The sequence below is a fragment of the Moschus berezovskii genome, chromosome 12, assembly GCF_049115385.1.
Source record: "Moschus berezovskii isolate FMDL1 chromosome 12, NW_MosBer_1.0, whole genome shotgun sequence".
Lineage (NCBI taxonomy): Eukaryota > Metazoa > Chordata > Mammalia > Artiodactyla > Moschidae > Moschus > Moschus berezovskii.
The window spans coordinates 44,943,943-44,961,918 of NC_142471.1; the positions used below are offsets into that span (position 1 = coordinate 44,943,943).

Sequence of the window (17,976 nt, forward strand, 5' to 3'; positions counted from 1 at the left end):
AAAAAAAGTAATTACAAGGCTGAGAAACACTATCCCTAATGAAATGAAATTTTCAAAATATATTATGGTACAATGTATCACTGTTTTTCATATGAAGGGAAAACAAGAGCTAAGAACAAAAAAAAGGGAGCGATGGAAAAGGTACAGAAATTTAAGAATAACTTGTAACTATAAATGAAAAATCAGTATAAAACCTAAGAAACAGTACATAACAATTTCTCAAGAGAACGAAGCCAGCTTTACAGAAGTATAAAAATCTGTTTATAGTTGTAGAAACTTTAAAAGTTTATATAAGGCTATAGTGCCAAAAATAAATATATACTCAAAACAATCTAATGGTTGCCCTTAAGGACTTAAACAAAATATTTCTTAAATCAAAAAATAAATTATTGCCAAAATATAAGATTAATAAATTATGAAACTGCTAGAAGTTGTTATTAAAAGCAATAAAAAGTACAATGTTTAATCATTAGCAAACTCAGCTTCTCTTCGGGCAAACAATGCTGAAGTCGTAATTCTTCCCTGATTTACTTTTAAAGACATTTCAGAAGCAGGATAATTCTAAAACAAAAAGAAAAGCAAAGCCCAGGTACAAAGGAAATTGGATGGGGAATCAAGAAACTGGTCTTATTCCAGGTTCTCCAAATTATTCTGTGTGGCTCCAGGCAAGTCATTTACAACTCTCAATTCTTCTACTCATTACCTAGAGATGGAGTATAAACCAAGAATGTCTCTAAAAAGAGTTCCTCAGGAAGCAAGCACTTTGCATATAAGTAATGCTGTTACCTAAGTCTATTAAAGATCAAACAACATCCCTGAAGGAAAAGACCAGGACTCATCTCTAAGAACTACACGTAAGAGACAAAATTTACAAAAGAACACACCTTCAAGTTTTGGGGTCGAGTGAATTTGTTGAGAAGTGCAGTCTGAATGAGCTCCCACCGGCTCCCTGCAGTTCGCTCACCATTCTTTAAGGAAAAGAAAAACATGAGCAAACTATCCCAAGTTCTCTTATGAGGCAGAATCAGAAGCCAAACAGCAAGATTAAAATATCTTTCAAAGACTAATAGAACATGAGTTCTGTTCAGTTTTGTTCTCACCTCATCTTCCACAGGGTACAAGTTTTGTTCTGAACAAGGCATCTTAACATGCTTGTTGTCCCACAAATCTTTAAAATGTGTTGGGAAAGGTTTAGGAACTTCTCCTATTCGCAAAAGATCTACCTGAAATGCAAGAAAACTGTAAGTGCATAAAAAACTAGGCATATCTTTTGTAAAATAATCCAAAGAAATCAGCTGAAGTAAATGCTATAAAAATACAGACCAGCTCCAAGGCAAGAAATCTCATAAGTCTTTTTCAGTTTTCCCATTCCTTACCTTTAGTTAGTTTCCAAATCATCATGTCCTGGGCATTCTATCTTCATCCCATCCAGTTCCCTGGTCCTTATTAATCCTTGACTGAATTTCTGGTAACAGCTTTCTATCCCTCTCCCTAACTCCCAACTGTTCCCAGATACATTCATCCCACATAAAACCCTTATCTCCACTTGGGAATAATATTATCTTTCTAAAGTATCCCCAACTTTCTAATCCTATAATGGCTCCCTTCTGCCCATATAGATTCTAAATGATTCCAATTTTTAACATCCTCTCTTACCCAAAATACTATCTGTTTAAACACCAACCTTCAATACTCAGCTCGATTTTCATTTCCTATAAGTCTTTAAAAACTTTCTAATAGGCAGTAAGCTTATTTTCTCATTTTATTGGATCATTATCATACTAGAGCACACTTTTTTCCCTCTTCCACTGGACTCTAAACTTAAGAATAATAACTATATTAACTTCGTATTTTGAGTATTTATGACATAGCCAATCATGTATGTTTTTAATATGTACAAGTGTTTATATACGTACAGTTGATCTCTGAACAACATGGGTTTGAACTGCGCAGGTCCACTTATACAATTCTTTTTCAATAAATACATACTACAGCACCACACAATCAGCAGTTGACTGAACTGCTGAATGTGGAACCTCAGATACGAAGGACCAACTGTAAAGTTATACTCGGATTTTTGACTGTCCAGAAGGCTGGCACCCTAACCCTCAAACTGTTCAAGGGTCAACTATATATATACACACGTTGTTGCTGTTGTTCAGTTGTTAAGTCGTATCCTACTCTTCGTGACCCTGTGGCCTGCAGCACACCAGGCTTCTCTATCCTCCAAGTATCTCCTGGAGTTTGCTCAAATTCACGTCCACTGAGTCGGAGACACTATCTAATCATCTCATCCTCTGCTGCCCCCTTCTCCTTTTGCCTTCAGTGAGTATATATGCACGTAGATAAATATATATATACACATACTGCTTATAAGAAGTACTAAGTAAATGTTTGAGGAAGAAGATACTTCAGAACAAAAAAGTTTTACACTTTGCCTAATCTGGACATTTCATATAAATGGAATCATGCAAAATGTGACCTTTTGTGTCCAGCCTCTCACTACACATAATATTTTCAAGGTTCATCCACACTATAGCATGAATCAGAACTTCATTGTAGATCATCAAATAATTACACAAATAAATATAAAATTTCAACTGTAAGATGCTATAAATGAGAGGTTCATAATGTCACAAGAATCTTTCTAGACGATTTTAACTTACATGGTGAGCTTCGGGAATCCTTCTTTGAAGAAGGAGCAATTGAGCTCAACTCCAAAGATTAAAAAGAAGTAGGAAAAGGTGAAAGGGACAAAAAAAAGGAACAGCCTATGGAAGGAAAGACTGTTAAACAGACAGCTTCATTAAAAGCCTGCAACTCAAGGGAAATAAATTTGTAGGCCTTTTATACAGGTAACCATTAAAAATACAAGTGTGTATAAGATTACTCCAAGAGAGGAAAAAATAAGAGGACCTATGAAAAAGTCCTGGGGAAGTCTAACAATGTTTAAGGGCCACATATAGAAAAAAAGCTAAAAGGAACAAAGTAAGGGTTTAAGGAGGCAGGAAGAAAATCAGGAATATATGGTGTCAAGGAAGCAAAAGGATGAGAATATTCCAAGGAGGAAACAATAAAGGGCGTTCAAGAGTCAAAAGTGGCTGAGACATCAATCCTGCCAAAAGTATTTTGTCCTCCATATGGGGACCCCAAAGGTGACTTTGTAAAGATCTTCCATGCAATCTAAGGTGACAAAAACAGGTTCCAGTAGAGCTTCACACATAGGGGAACATAATATCTAAGAATATATGTATCTGTGGGTGTCTACCTGTTTAAATGTGTGTATGCACGTGTACAGCACACGCCTATACATGTGTTTGCCTATATGTGTGTACATGTTTATGTGTAAATGTGTGCTGTATGCATGAGTGCATTTACAGATAATCGAGCACTATCATGTCCATGCAATTTCAGATTGTCTTCCATTTCTAACACTAAATGTCAGCTTTATAGTATGACTTCAAATTCTGTAATTATTAATATCTCACATCTTAGAAATGTAACTAAGGACTACCTATTTAACGATTATTAATTATACATATAGTATACTACTGCCATATTCAGGAAAAAGAATCCAGAAGAAAACACACCAAATTCTTAAACTTTTTTCACTGACCCTGTATTACTTTTATAATAAAATAAAACTTTTATAAATTCATTGGATATTTGACAAATAGTAATTATAGAGATTAATTAAAGATGGTATAAGATGCTTCAGGTTTTCTTTGTGGGCAGTGGGAGAGAGGAAGCAGGAAAAGTCAAAATATCACTTATTTCCCCTGATCAATCTTTTTTCCAAATCTTAACCATTAACACCCTGTCAGTCACTCAAGCCTTTTCTTAATTTCACACACATTATCAATGCCTCCTTTTCCCTTATCATCCATACTTAAGAATTCAGTGTCCTATCAATATAATCTCAAAACAATTTGCATTTATTATTTTATATTCCCACAATTACTACCCTGTCTCAGTTATTTCCAAACTTTTTTAAAGAGCAGAACTTTTTTCCCTACGAATTCTAATACAAAATCATTATATTTTAATAAATATAATTTTTAGAGTGACTTTACTTATTCTATCAATAGCAAAGAGACTAACTGAAGGACTATGAAATTGAGAGAGATGACAGCTAAAGCTTTCATCAATCTATTTATATCTCTCATCCAGTATTAAGAAAATTGTATCCACACACCTAAATGACTGGCAGATGGTAACTTTTTTACACTGTTATTTTGATGTTTAAGGAAATACTTCAAACAGCAGTAGCAAGAGAACCCTGATTCTATGACCTGCACAAAAATGAGTTCTCTTGGTGAAACCTCCTGGTTAAAATATGGTATTAAGCAAAAAAAAAAACAACACGGTATTAAGCATTTTTAAAAGTAAATGTACATTAGTTCTTTTACAACAGGTTTTTCACAGTTAAATACACAGTTTAGAAAAGAAATTTGAGTCAATATCAAAAGAAACCCTGAGCCACTTTCATGAAGCACAATTTGATAATTACTGTTTGCTTACTTTTCATCTCTTAACCGAGCTCTTACCTTTTCCTGTTTCCAACGTATGCTCACTTTAGCTTTGCTTACATATAGCTGTCTGATCAACCTTGCTATGTATATAGTGCAACTATTGTCTGCACAGACATTTTCATGATTTCCAATTCTTAAAGACTCAGTTTCTGATACCTGAAGCTCTCTACAATATGGACCCAAACTACTTTTCAAGTCTTCTCTTCCACCATTTTCCATCCAAATACTCAGTTCTAGCAAATCAATTGCTTTCCATTTGTAAAAGTTTCAAACTGCACAGCCTTTTCCTATACAGGTTATATATCTATCTGGAATTCTTGCCTTACTAACTCCATTTCAGAAATTTCCTCTCATCTTTAAGAACTCAGCTCAAACTCTACCACCCTGCTCAATGTTGCTTTACCTAACCACACTAATGAATCCTATATTTCAAAATAATCACATGTAGGCTAAGTTGTATAAGAACAGAGATTTTTTTTTTAAATAGCCCCTGTGAATCTAATATAGAATCTAATGAATGAGATGAATATTTAATCCTGCATGGATTCTTTTTTTGTTGTTTTTGCTGGGCCATGCCACATGGCTTGTGGTATCTAAATTTACTGACCAGGAATCAAACCCAGGCCCAAGGCAATGAAAGTGCTGACTCCTCACCACTGGAGAGCCAGGGAATTCCTAGGATATGAATATTTAAAACTACTCTAAGAGTGACAGAAATATTCTAAGATTGGATTATGGTGACGGTTGCCTAACTCGGTAAACTAACTAAATATAACTGAACACTTAAAATGCTCAATAAAGTTTTTCTTTTTTTTTTTTTTTCAAAGAACCCATGAAAAGTATTAAAGAGGTTCCCAGGATTAGTGAGGAATGAAAAGTTACTGCTTAGTAGGTAGAATTTATGTGCAGGAAGATGAAAAATTTCTGGAAATAAACAGTGGTGATGGTTGTACGACACTGCCACTGAAATGTACACTTAAAAAATGATTAAGTTGGTAAACTTCATATTATGTACATTTAACCACAGTTTTTTTTAAAATGAGGTTGGTTTTAGAAATGCCGAGTTTGAGATGCCTATGGGATAGTGATGGGGATGTCTAGAAGAATCTAAAGCTTAAAAAAGAGGATAAAACTGGAGAATAATTTGAGGATACTGAACAATGTACTATTTTGAATTTTAGTATCTAACATGTAGTGGGTACTCAATAAATACTGTCAATTGAATTTTTTAATTCAATAAATTTTCTTAACAATACAGAATATTCAATATCATCAGCAGTTAACAGTGATTCATCTTACGGATTTGTTAAGTACCATGTTAATTAACCTATCATTATATTTCTCTGTTCTATAAACTTCTCAGTACTTTATATATGCAGAAAACAGAAGTACTTTCTATGCATTAGTCTGTTTTTCACAAGTATCACAATTAATTGAAACTTAGCACCTCTCTCTTTATAGGTAAGAGGTAATACCTACCCGAATAGTCACTGTGTGGTTGGCAGATGGTCTCAAGGGAGGCAGCCGGATCCCACACTTTGGCATTCTTCTCATTTCCTCAATAGGAGTTCCAAGCCATTTCTTATCTGGAGAAAGGTGAGGTGGAATGTATTTAGGGATCTTCCTTTCTGTTCTTTGATGCTTCATTTCACATTGTTCTTTTCTAAGATCAAAACAAATATATTCAATCACAAACAACTCACTATTTAAATTCACTCAGATGCACAAGTAAAAACACTTACCCAGAAGTTATTGTTTAAAATGTGCCAAACTTGCTCTTTCTCCTTGGTATTTAGAAAAAACAAAATAACAAAAAACCTTATAAGGCTTACAGTAAAACCCAAGAGCTTATTTTCAATAGTCTGTGGAAGGAATTTCCAAACATGTAAATCACCTTCTGAAAAAAAAGGCCTTGTAAAAAAATAGGTACACTGCCAAACGAGTCATGGTTCACAGTATCAGCTACTTCTTAGGACCCTAGACAATAATTTTCAATGAAGTGAAATTACTATGGCATGCTTGCCATAAAAGATCACAAAAATTATGGAGTGGGCTTTAAGATAATTTTTATACTTACTTTTTTTGTAATCATACAGGCTGGGATTTAAATCCCAGCTTTACTCCCCACAAGTTACATAATTTCAGTGAATTTTCTAACCAATTTCAGTTTTCTCATTTGTGAAGTGAGTGCAATATCACCTGCCTGCTGTCAGAGCATTAGAGAAAATGCATATATAGTAGCCTAAGATAACAGTAGTTACTATCATATTTATGATCAAGTAATTCCCGTAAATCTCAGAAGGAAGTTCACAAAACTAAAATCTGATTATTTACTTCTTTCCTGTTTCTGTGAGTTTAAGAATTTAACATTTTGAGTCTAAGTTTAAATTATGCATTATTAATTAATAAGAAAGACAACTATTTCTTGCCTTCAGTGTAAACCATAACACCATGAAACTCCCCCTCACAAAATTAGATAACACATTACCCTAATGAAGATACTCTTGATGGTAAAAATTACCTTTTGTCGTCTGCTTTGGGCATTCTCATGAAATGATCTGTGATTTTAGAATCCTTTCTCCCATGCTGCTTAGAATTTCTGCACTCTACATTCAGGCTAGAAGTACTTCCAGGTAGTTTGACATTCAAATCATTCATTCCAGCTCGACTCTCTCCTCCTTCAAATTGGAAATGTAATCGAATCTCACCTCCCTTAGCAGAGGACCGCTTCCTCAACTCAGTGTCAGCTTCTCTTGGTTGGAACCTTGAAGGTTTATTGGCTGTTTGAGCAGAACTGCTATCTTCCTGTTCATCAAAACCTGGACTTGTCTCTTCATCTGCTTCTGAATCCTGACAACTATTTTTGGAATTATCTACATCCATTGGTGACTCAGGTTCACTTTCTTTCTCAAATGGAGGAGAATTTCCTAGACTACTTTCTTGTCTACTCAATTTGTTGGCATTTTTCAGTCTAGTACCAACATCCTCAGAGCCAATGTCCGACAAGGGGCTCTCCGGCACCACGTCTGTCTCTTCCTGCTGACACCCTGCACAGTCTTCTGCAGGATGGCAAGCCTTGCTACACTTCTGGTGGCTTCTGGTTTCTCTGCCCTGTTCATCTTCCATTGTCTGCTTTGCATTCGCAAGCTTTACATGTGTCAAAAACTGTTGATTATCTCTACTCTCCTCACTATTTGTGTCACTGTGATCATCATTTTGGGGTGACTGATCAACATTAGCATTACTGAACTGCTCTGGTACCAGAGTTACTGCTGGAGGTTCACTTTCCAAAAGCCGTTCTGAGTGTTTCCCTTCATTCTGCCACTTACACATAGTTGCAGTCTGATGTTGGTTCAAATACTGTGTACTTTTTTCAACTGGTGACTTATCGAAACCTAGCTGAGAAACATTTTCTAATTTTTCCATGTTATGTTGATAAAAGTTATCTTTTTGTACAGAACTCATCATGGATTCTTCTCTTGTATTGTTGTTTTCTTTACTATGCAAACTGTAAAAGAATAGAATGATACAACAGAACTTATGACACAATAGAAAGAATTTATGACACAAAAAAATCACTTACCCGAACACATTCCTACAGTATCACAGCAATAATTAAACTTGTGATTACCTGAGCATACAGCAGGCTCTTTCATGACTCCATACCTTTGCACATTTGCCTATAACGCCCTTTTCCCAACTCTGTGCCTGGCAAACACCAGCTAGAATGCAGTGTTAAACTTCATTCACCTCCTGTGCAGCCTTTCTTGCAAAGGTAAAGCTGACTGTTCTACATGCTAACTACCACTGTACCTTGTTTATATCTTTCCTGTGGCCTTGATCACACTATGTAAGAATCATGTGTTTTTTGGTGTCTGTCAGCACCACTACACTGTAAGTATCTTAAAGACAGAGACTACTGCTTTCTCATCTCTGCATCTCAAGTATACTAAACCATCCCTGGCGCACAGAATTAACTGAAATGTCAATAAATAAAAATGTGAAAGCAAAAAGGAGAGAAAATAGCATGAAACATGATACAACATCCATATATCATGTTATTCATTACTCTATATAAGCATGTTTCTATACCTTTCTGATTCCCCTGTCTTGATTCCTTTAGTGTCCATCCAACTGGTTATAGTCTTCTGTTTGAAAACTGTAAAGAAAAAAAAAAATGTATGTGCATGCATACCTTCAAAGAGGAAACACCTATAGCAGCATATACATATGGAAGGCATTAAGCTAGGTTCTGTGGATTGAAAAAAGATTAATCATTCCTTCCTCATGCAAGCCATGGGAGAAAATACAGTATCATAAATATAAATACATTTGGCATAGAAGAGAAAGTGACCAGACCTTAAAAGAACTGGTATGGTCTAATGGATGAGACTACAGACTCTGAAATCAGATTGTGTGCTTAGTCGCTCATTGTCTGACTCTTCGTGACCCTTTGGACTGAACAGCCTGCCAGGCTCCTCTGTCCATGGGATTTTTCAGGCAAGAAAACTGGAGTGTGTTGCCATTTCCTTCTCCAGGGGATCTTCTGGACCTAGGGATCGAACCCACATCTTCTGTGTCTCCTGCACTGCAGGCGGACTCTTTACCTAGATCCAAACCCTGGCTCTCCTTCTGAATTCCTGTGTGATTTTTGTGAAGAGCCATTTCTCTGTGTCTTAGATTCCTTATCAGTAGACATGCAAATTAATAGTATCTCTCTTGGGTTATTGTGAGGTTTAAATTAAGTAACAACCATTGCAAACTGCTTACCAGATGCTCAGTAAATGTTAGTTATTAGTTATTATTAGTATTAAAAGAGATCCTAAGTGAGGTCCCTGGTGGTCTAGTGTTTAGGATTCGGCACTTTCACTGATATGGCCCAGGTTCAATGCCTGGTTGGGGAACTGAGGTCCTGCAAGCTGCACAGTGAGGTCAAAATAATAATAATAATAAATTTTTAAAGTAAAATGAATTAAAAAAGACCCTGATAAGAAATTAAGATATTTCTGAGGAAAGAACTACTTCAGGGAATTGAAGAAAGTGGGATCATCTGATAAATAGTTCTTGAAGAATAAACATGCAGTCACATTAAGGGAAAAAATCAGAAGCAATAGAACCAATGGTAGAGAAATATTAAGAAAACAACAGAAAATATGGCTGAAAGGTCAGCAAGGAACCATAGAGATTCCTGAAAAATCCACAAAGAGAGGTACAAAATAATGTCAAAAGTCACATTCAGAGCTGTAATGCCAGGATTCAAATCTAGGAGGCTCCCAGTGAGGCAGAATACACAGCCTAGACAGCAGGTGTGAAGGGGCAAGAAGAGTCTTTAGAAGCTGATGAAGGAAGGTACTGGTCTAGGTCAGTGGTTCCCAACCCAACTGAATCATCAGAAGGCTGACAACAAATGGATCCAAGGACCACATCTAGACCTTCTGAATGAAAATCTATATGTGATGATGGAGGTATGAGGGGAAGTGAATTCTGTATTTTTTTTCCCCCGTAAAAAACGGTTCTGAATATCAGCAAAGCTGAAGAACAATTGGTCAAGATCCAAAACTAGTCTTGTCTTTGTAAGAACAGAGAATAAAAGTTGAGAAGTGAGAGTCATTACAGATTGCAAAATGTTAGAGGTTAAAAGTGACACTAAAGTTTAAGCTTGAAACTTGAAAGATGGTGAGAACATTAAATGGAAATGTAGACTATAAGAGAACTGGATTTAGGGGGAAAACATGATTGGGTCAATATGAACACACTAAATTTGAAATGCCAAAGAGATAACTAGATAGAAATGACCAGTAGATAGTAGCAAAAGTAGAATTAATGGTTCAGCAAGGTACATACACCATAAATAAATGCAAGCCAAATTTAGATGAACATTGGAAATTTAAGTATGCTTTTAAAATTTAATGTATTGCACATGGATTACATATATATAACATTTTAGTATGACAATGAAAGTGTTAGTTGCTCAGTTGTGTCTGACTGTGACCCCGTGGTCTATAGCCCACCAAGCTCCTCTGTCCAAGGAATTCTCCAGGCAAGAATACTAGAGTGGGTTGCCATTCCCTTCTCCAAGGGATCTTCATGACCTAGCAACCGAACCCAGGTCTCCTGCACTGCAGGCAGATTTTTTTCCATCTGAACCACCAAAGAAGCTCTTTAATATAAGTAAACATAAAATCTTGAACATTCTCAACTACTGTCTAAATTGCGATGTAAGAATCTAGCCACCTTAGGTCACAAACCCTTCTAATTTACCCACGTCCCTTCAAACACCATGAGACACTGTCCCAAATACAGGAAAATCAATCATTTATTTATCACTGTATTTGAGTGCCTTATAATTTACATTTTAAACAAAATACTAACATTCTAACTAGTCAAAATCTTTTATCAGCATTTTAAAAATCATTTGTCACAAAAACTGTACATATATATCTGATATTTCTTGTTAAACACCACAAGTGATTTTATGAAGTTAATCTACAGCAAATTAGACTTCAGAGAAAAAAATAATTCCAGTCACAAAAGAGTAAGAGAATGAACCAGTTGATTCTGAAACTTCTTCTACAGTTCCATCTTCTATTTAATTTCATTATATCAAACACAGAAAAGACAGAAAACCCTCAAAGTACAAACCAGCAATGGGCAAAAAAATTCATTTTTTGAGTCAGTATAGAATTTAAAATACCTTTTTCCATAAATGTAAAGATTTGATGATATGAAATGACTAGGTTCCTATAACACACACGAAGCATGGGACTATGATGACAAGTCAACTGAACCTAAAGAGTGCAGGCAACATCATCGTGTAAAAAACTATGAAGAGTGTTACAGGGCAGCTGAAAGGCAGGGCTGTCTCCTGCAGTTCTGACACTGAGCATGTGTTCTCTTTCTAGCGTCAGGCTTCCTATTATAATCCCTGAAGCCTGAGAACGGGGTGAAGGAGGAGAAGTAAGAGGTTAGGAACCATCACTTCCTGCTAATAAAACAGTCCTCAGTCCTTCCAAGGACCCCAGAGAAAGGATAACCTACCAATACTACAATTCCTGGCTTCCAAAGGTTTCTTTTATAGCACATCATGGGACTGTTTCAGCTGTATCCCTCTTATTCCTGAAGTAAGCATAAAATGGATAGCATCACTGATTCAATGGACATGAATCTGAGCAAACTCCGGGAGATAGTGAGGGACAGGGAGGCCTGAGGTCCTGCAGTTAAAGGGGCTGCAGAGAGTCAGACACGATTTAGCGACTGAACAACAACAAAGCATAAAATGATGCATCCCAGGGTCCAAGGAATTTCTTTAACTAGAAGTAATCAAAGTAAACAAAAAGAGAGGCAATAGGAGGTAACGAAATAGATACAAAATAGAGTCAAACAAAATCTTGGCTGAGATCTTTGCTCAATTCAGTTCGGTTCGGTCACTCAGTCATGTCCGACTCTTTGCGACCCAATGGCCTGCAGCACACCAGGCCTCCCTGTCCATCACCAACTCCCAGAGTTTACTCAAACTCATGTCCATTGAGTCAGTGATGCCATCCAACCATCTCATCCTCTGTCGTCCCCTTCTTCTCCTGCCTTTAATCTTTCTCAGCATCAGGGTCTTTTCCAATGAGTCAGCTCTTTCCATCAGGTGGCCAAAGTATTGGAGATTGAGCCTCAGCATCAGTCCTTCCAGTGAATACTCGGGACTGATTTCCTTTAGGATGGACTGGTTGGATCTCCTTGCTGTCCAAGGGACTCTCAAGAGTCTTCTCCAACACCACAGTTCAAAAGCACCAATTCTACAGCACTCAGCTTTCTTTATAGTCCAACTCTCACATCCATACATGACCACTGGAAAAACCATAGCCTTGACTAGACGGACCTTGGTTGGCAAAGTAATGTCTCTGCTTTCTAATATGCTGTCTAGGTTGGTCATAACTTTCCTGCCAAGGAGTAAGCATCTTTTAATTTCATGGCTGCAGTCACCATCTGCAGTGATTTTGGAACCCAAAAAAATAAAGTCAGCCACTGTTTCCCCATCTATTTGCCATGAAGTGATGGGGCCAGAAGCCATGATCTTAGTTTTCTGAACACTGAGTTTTAAGCCAACTTTTTCACTATCCTTTTTCACTTTCATCAAGAGGTTCTTTAGTTCTTCTTCACTTTCTGCCATAAGGGTGGTGTCTGCATATCTGAGGTTATTCATATTTCTCCCAGCAATCTTGATTCCAGCTTGTGCTTCTTCCAGTCCAGTGTTTCTCATGATGTACTCTGCATATAAGTTAAATAAGCAGGGTGACAATATACAGCCTTGACGTACTCCTTTTCCTATTTGGAACCAGTCTGTTGTTCCATGTCCAGTTCTAACTGTTGCTTCCTGACCTGCATACAGGTTTCTCAAGAGGCAGGTCAGGTGGTCTGGTATTCCCATTTCTTTCAGAATTTTCCACAGTTTATTGTGATCCACACAGTCAAAGGCTTTGGCATAGTCAATAAAACAGAAATAGATGTTTTTCTGGAACTTTCTTGCTTTTTCCATGATCAAACAGATGTTGGCAAATTGATCTCTGGTTCCTCTGCCTTTTCTAAATCCAGCTTGAACATATGGAAGTTCATGGTTCGTACTGTTGAAGCCTGGCTTGGAGAATTTTGAACATGACTTTACTAGCGTGTGAGATGAATGCAATTGTGCGGTAGTTTGAGCAGTCTTTGGCATTGCCTTTCTTAGGGATTTGAATGAAAACTGACATTTTCCAGTCCTGTGGCCACTGCTGAGTTTTCCAAATTTGCTGGCATATTGAGTGCAGCACTTTCACAGCATCATCTTTTAGGATTTGAAATAGCTCAACTGGAATTCCATCACCTCCACTAGCTTTGTTCCTAGTGATCCTTCCTAAGGCCTACTTGAGATCTTTGCTCAGTCACTTAGTAATAATGTACTTCATTTCTTTGAGACTTTATTTGCTCACCTATAAACTGGGATTAACAATACTTATTTCCAAGGCTTATGTGGATCAATGAGAGAAAAATACTAAGTGACCTGTCTCACAAAGAAGAAACTCAAGAAATGTATCCTCTACCAATATTTCCACCCAATCTCTTTTTTCACTGATATCATTAGTTCTCCATCTTTGCTCTGACTTCACATCACATAATCTCAGTAACCTCACTCAGTAACTAGCATCTTTCAATGAGCAGATCATTCAATTAGGTGCTAGAGAGACAGTCAAAAGGCATAAAATGCAGAAAAATTCACTTGTACTCAAAGGAACACCCCACCTTCACAAAAAGCCTTTTTCCTCCAGCAGCAGCACGATAAGGCATCGGAAGGAAGGGTGTGGTGAGTCCAAAGAGCAATGGACAGTGGGAAAGTTTTGAGATGAACAAAGAGGTTTGAAGATGCTTTTGACAGCACTAAGGCTAAAAAAATGATAAGGGAGATGGGGGACAACATAGCTCCAATCCCCCACCCAACCACCGACCATCCCTGAAGTGAGGAGAGAAACCCTAGGTAACTGTTAACAGGCGGAAAAGAGAAGCTCCTACACCAGCACAACTGGATAAACCATTCCCCATCAGAATGTGAATCAGAAATGGACTTCTGCCTACATGCAGATGTGCAGATTTCTATCAGCATAAGAAAAATGCCCAGGAAGATAAATAACACAAAAATCAAAGATACTGAATAAATATCCATTTCCCTACCTTACTTCTCTTAGGATAACTACTTATAAAAATTTTAAATACCAAATTCCTAAAAGAATTCCAAAATCTCAAACAACAGATTTTGATACAAATTTAGACTTTGAATATTTTGTTCATTGGCGTTCTCTGCCAGGTACACAGAAAACATTTACACACATGCACAAGTACAGCCCAAGTATTAATTCAGTTCCTCTTCTGCAGAAAATCAGAACATCCCATCAGCAAGGATTGATAGGCGCCGCCCCCCCCAACTCACTCCTCCTTCTTTATAGGACCTATAACAGGACCACAAATTAGCCTGTCACAGAAGTCACAGTACCTGGAGGTCACCCTCAGTTCCTCTCCCTTCCACTCTCCTTCAACAAGTCCTCTGAAATCTATACCCTAAATCTTAAACCCATCTCTTTCTCCCCATCTTCAGAAGAGCACCAATATTATAAGAACAGTTACATCACTCAGTGGGCCAACTGCATTTGTCTCATAACTGCTCTCCCTATCTGCAGTCTTGACTTTCTCTAACCCACTGTTCCAGAAACTGCAAATGATCAACATTTTTTAGTTAAATATTACAGACAACATGAGAATACTTCATACACAGTAAAGGTTATTTGATGAAACAATTGTTATAAATATGGCATGTTTATCAGAAGATATATCTACTGCTAGATATATCTACTGTGGGTTGCAGTCAGAAAAGTCCAAAGATCGCTGCCTAAGCCATCTTTTCAAAAACATTAATCAAACGATTGTAACCCTTTCTTATAAGCTTTTTTGTCATACCTCATACCCTGTGCTCGGCCGCTTCAGTTGTGTCCGACTCTTTGCAACCCAAGGACCACTGCCCGCCAGGATCTTCTGTTCATGAGATTTTCCCGGCAAGAATACTGGAGTGGGTTGCCATGACCTTCTCCAAATGATCTTCCTGACCCAGGAATTGAACCCACGTCTCCTGCACTGCAGGATTCTTTACACCTGAGCCACCAAAGAAACTGACCATTTAGTGGTTCCCCATTAACCACAGAATAAAGTCCAAACTCCTTGAAATGGCACTTGACTTTGTCCATAAATAAGCTCTTCCACCCCTTCCCAGCCTCGACTGACAGTCTTGTTATTCTATGCTCCTATCAAGCCACCTTTTGTACATGCCATTCCCTTGGCCTATATAGTTTTTTCTCTCCTTGGTTTACAAATCAAATCCTGCTCATCCTTCAGTGCTCAGTGGAGGTCTGCTTCCCCATTGCCTATAAATCCTGAGAGAACTAAGTATACACCATTCATCAGAGGACGGCCTGATCTCTGTCCATTCTCTTAAACTGTTGACCAATGCTTCCTTTTTGAAAGGCTCTTGTCTGTGCATGACACAAGAGCCAGGCTTTCCTCATACTTCCCTGGTTGCTTCCCTTCGGTCTACTCTTATATGGCAGTGTTCCTAAAGTTTCTGCCCTAGGTCATCTTTTATTTTGGTATATGCTTTATACCATCTAATCTACTTCCAAAGCATCAATAATGGTGTATATGGTAAGAACTTCCAAATCTATATTTCCAGCTCATATATATTTCTTATGAGGTACAAACTCTTATATCCTGTTCTCTCCTAAATCCATCCACTTTTCCCCTTTACTACTGCCTGCTGCTGCTGCTAAGTCGCTTCAGTCATGTCCGACTCTGTACGACCCCATAGACGGCAGCCCACCAGGCTCCTCTGTCCCTGGGATTCTCCAGGCAAGAATACTGGAGTGGGTTGCCATTTCCTTCTCCAATGAATGCATGCAAGCTAAGTCGCTTCAGTCGTGTCCGACTCTGTGCGACCCCATAGACAGCAGCCAACCAGGCTCCTCTGTCCACGGAATTCTTTAGGCAAGAGTACTGGAGTGGGTTGCCATTTTCTTCTCCAACTACTGCCTGCAACCAAGTATGCTGCTGCTGCTAAGTCACTTCAGTCATGTCCGACTCTGCATGACCCCATAGACGGAAGCCCACCAGGCTCCCCCGTCCCTGGGATTCTCCAGGCAAGAACACTGGAGTGGGTTGCCATTTCCTTCTCCAATGTGTGAAAGTGAAAAGTGAAAGCGAAGTCGCTCAGTCGTGTCCGACCCTTAGCGACCCCACGGACTGCAGCCCACCAGGCTGCTCCATCCATGGGATTTTCTAGGCAATAGTACTGGAGTGGCTTGCCATTGCCTTCTCCGGCAACCAAGTATAAACCATCATTATTTCCCATCTAGACTAACTCCTTAACTAGTCTTGGGCCTGCACTTCTGCTCCCTTTCAATCCATTCTTCATTTTCCACACACTAGCAACAAGGATCTTTAAAATATGTATATTTTAATAAATATATATTCTGAAAATATATATCCAATCAAGTCACTCCCCTATTGAAGCCTTTAAGTATTTTCTTATTGCCCTTATAAATAAAACTCAAAATCCTCAGCATGCCCAGTATGACCTGACCTTTGCCTCTCTCTCTGCAACCCCATCTATCACTACTCTCCCCTGTCCACAATATTCATCAGCTGCACACTGGGATCACTTCATTAACTTCTCTTCGTCTAGCTAACCCCTCATCACTTTTCAGTCTTCAGAATAAAATTCTTATCTTCTGGCTGGGAAAGTATCTTTGAGCCTACAAACTGGATTAGGTACACCTGACTCTACCATTATGTTCCGTTCCCTTATAAACTGGAACATTCATTACCCTTTATTATGTTGACTTTCGTAATCGTCCATCTCTCCTGATAGACTTTAGGGTCTGAACACAGAGACCAAGTAACTTCTGTTCAACATTGTATGCTAGAGCCAAGTTTAACGCCAGCTAAAACTAACGGCTCTGCATCCAGAGATTAAGAATCTAAATTGAGATAAACTACGATTTTTTTTGTAGCTTTCTTTTCATGTAGAAGCTGAAGCTTCACATCCACAATTAAAGTTCCTTAACAGCAGCAGCAACGACTAAGGCAATTACTCAAACCCGAAGAAAGCAAACAGGTGGAGTATCTTACCACTTCTCGCCCTGTAAGTGACTGCTTATCAAGGTTTCTCACACCACCAATCGCCGTGGGAAAAATGCGACCCTATTCTCCCAGTAGCGGCCTTGGGAGCATAGGAAAGGGACCTCAGAGTTCAGAGTGGTGTACACAAGACTAGAAAGGGGGGGAGGAAGGTGCTGGAGTCCCTGGCTCCTGAGACAGACCAAAAAGAGGTTTGGGCCGAGGAGAACAAAGAGCTTTATTCCCCCACGTACCAAGAGAGGTGGCGCTGCCTCGGTGCTGTCCCGCCCGGCCCGGGACGCAGCCTGACGAGGACGGCGGGACCCTGAACTGCACCGGAGCGTCCTTGGAATCGATGACGCGCCTCTGCCTGCCGGGGAAGCTCCGGGCGTCCGAGGCGGCCGGCGGAGAAGTTGCAGCGGCGTCCCAGCGGGGTCGCTTGGTGCAGGGCTCACAGCCGGGGCCCGCACTCATGCTGGGACCCGCAGCACTGAGTCTCCGGGCCAGCCCGGGCGTTGAGCCTCATTCACTAACCCTGGGAGGGACGGACTGCGCCCCCTCCTCGGTGCCTCCCGGCACCATGCCCCCTCTGCCGCTGACTGCTTCTGCAGCTCCTGCTCTGACAGCCTCCGGAAGCAGGCCCTATCCAGACGCCTGCCTTCCCTCCTCCACCGGCACCCTACCAGCCTCAGGGTGAGCCGTTCTGATTCTGGCTTCGTTCACTTTCCCACCACCGGAAAGCTGCCGTCAAGTGCTTCCGGCT

At 39.0% G+C, this 17,976-nt stretch overlaps 1 protein-coding gene across 1 annotated transcript in view; it reads right to left on the bottom strand.

Moving 5' to 3' along the window:
• The window catches only part of PARG (poly(ADP-ribose) glycohydrolase), a 122,941-nt gene extending 104,992 nt beyond the window's left edge, over nucleotides 1–17,949 (bottom strand). Inside the window, exons 1-6 of the mRNA XM_088842097.1 lie at nucleotides 17,468–17,949; nucleotides 8,625–8,691; nucleotides 7,054–8,040; nucleotides 6,008–6,195; nucleotides 1,101–1,219; nucleotides 885–968 (exon numbers count right to left, since the gene is read on the bottom strand). Of these exons, the coding sequence (XP_088698223.1) occupies nucleotides 885–968; nucleotides 1,101–1,219; nucleotides 6,008–6,195; nucleotides 7,054–8,040; nucleotides 8,625–8,691; nucleotides 17,468–17,687 (1,665 nt within the window). The 5' untranslated portion in view covers nucleotides 17,688–17,949. The remainder of the gene's footprint in view (nucleotides 1–884; nucleotides 969–1,100; nucleotides 1,220–6,007; nucleotides 6,196–7,053; nucleotides 8,041–8,624; nucleotides 8,692–17,467) is intronic.
• Nucleotides 17,950–17,976: the final 27 nt, after the last annotated feature.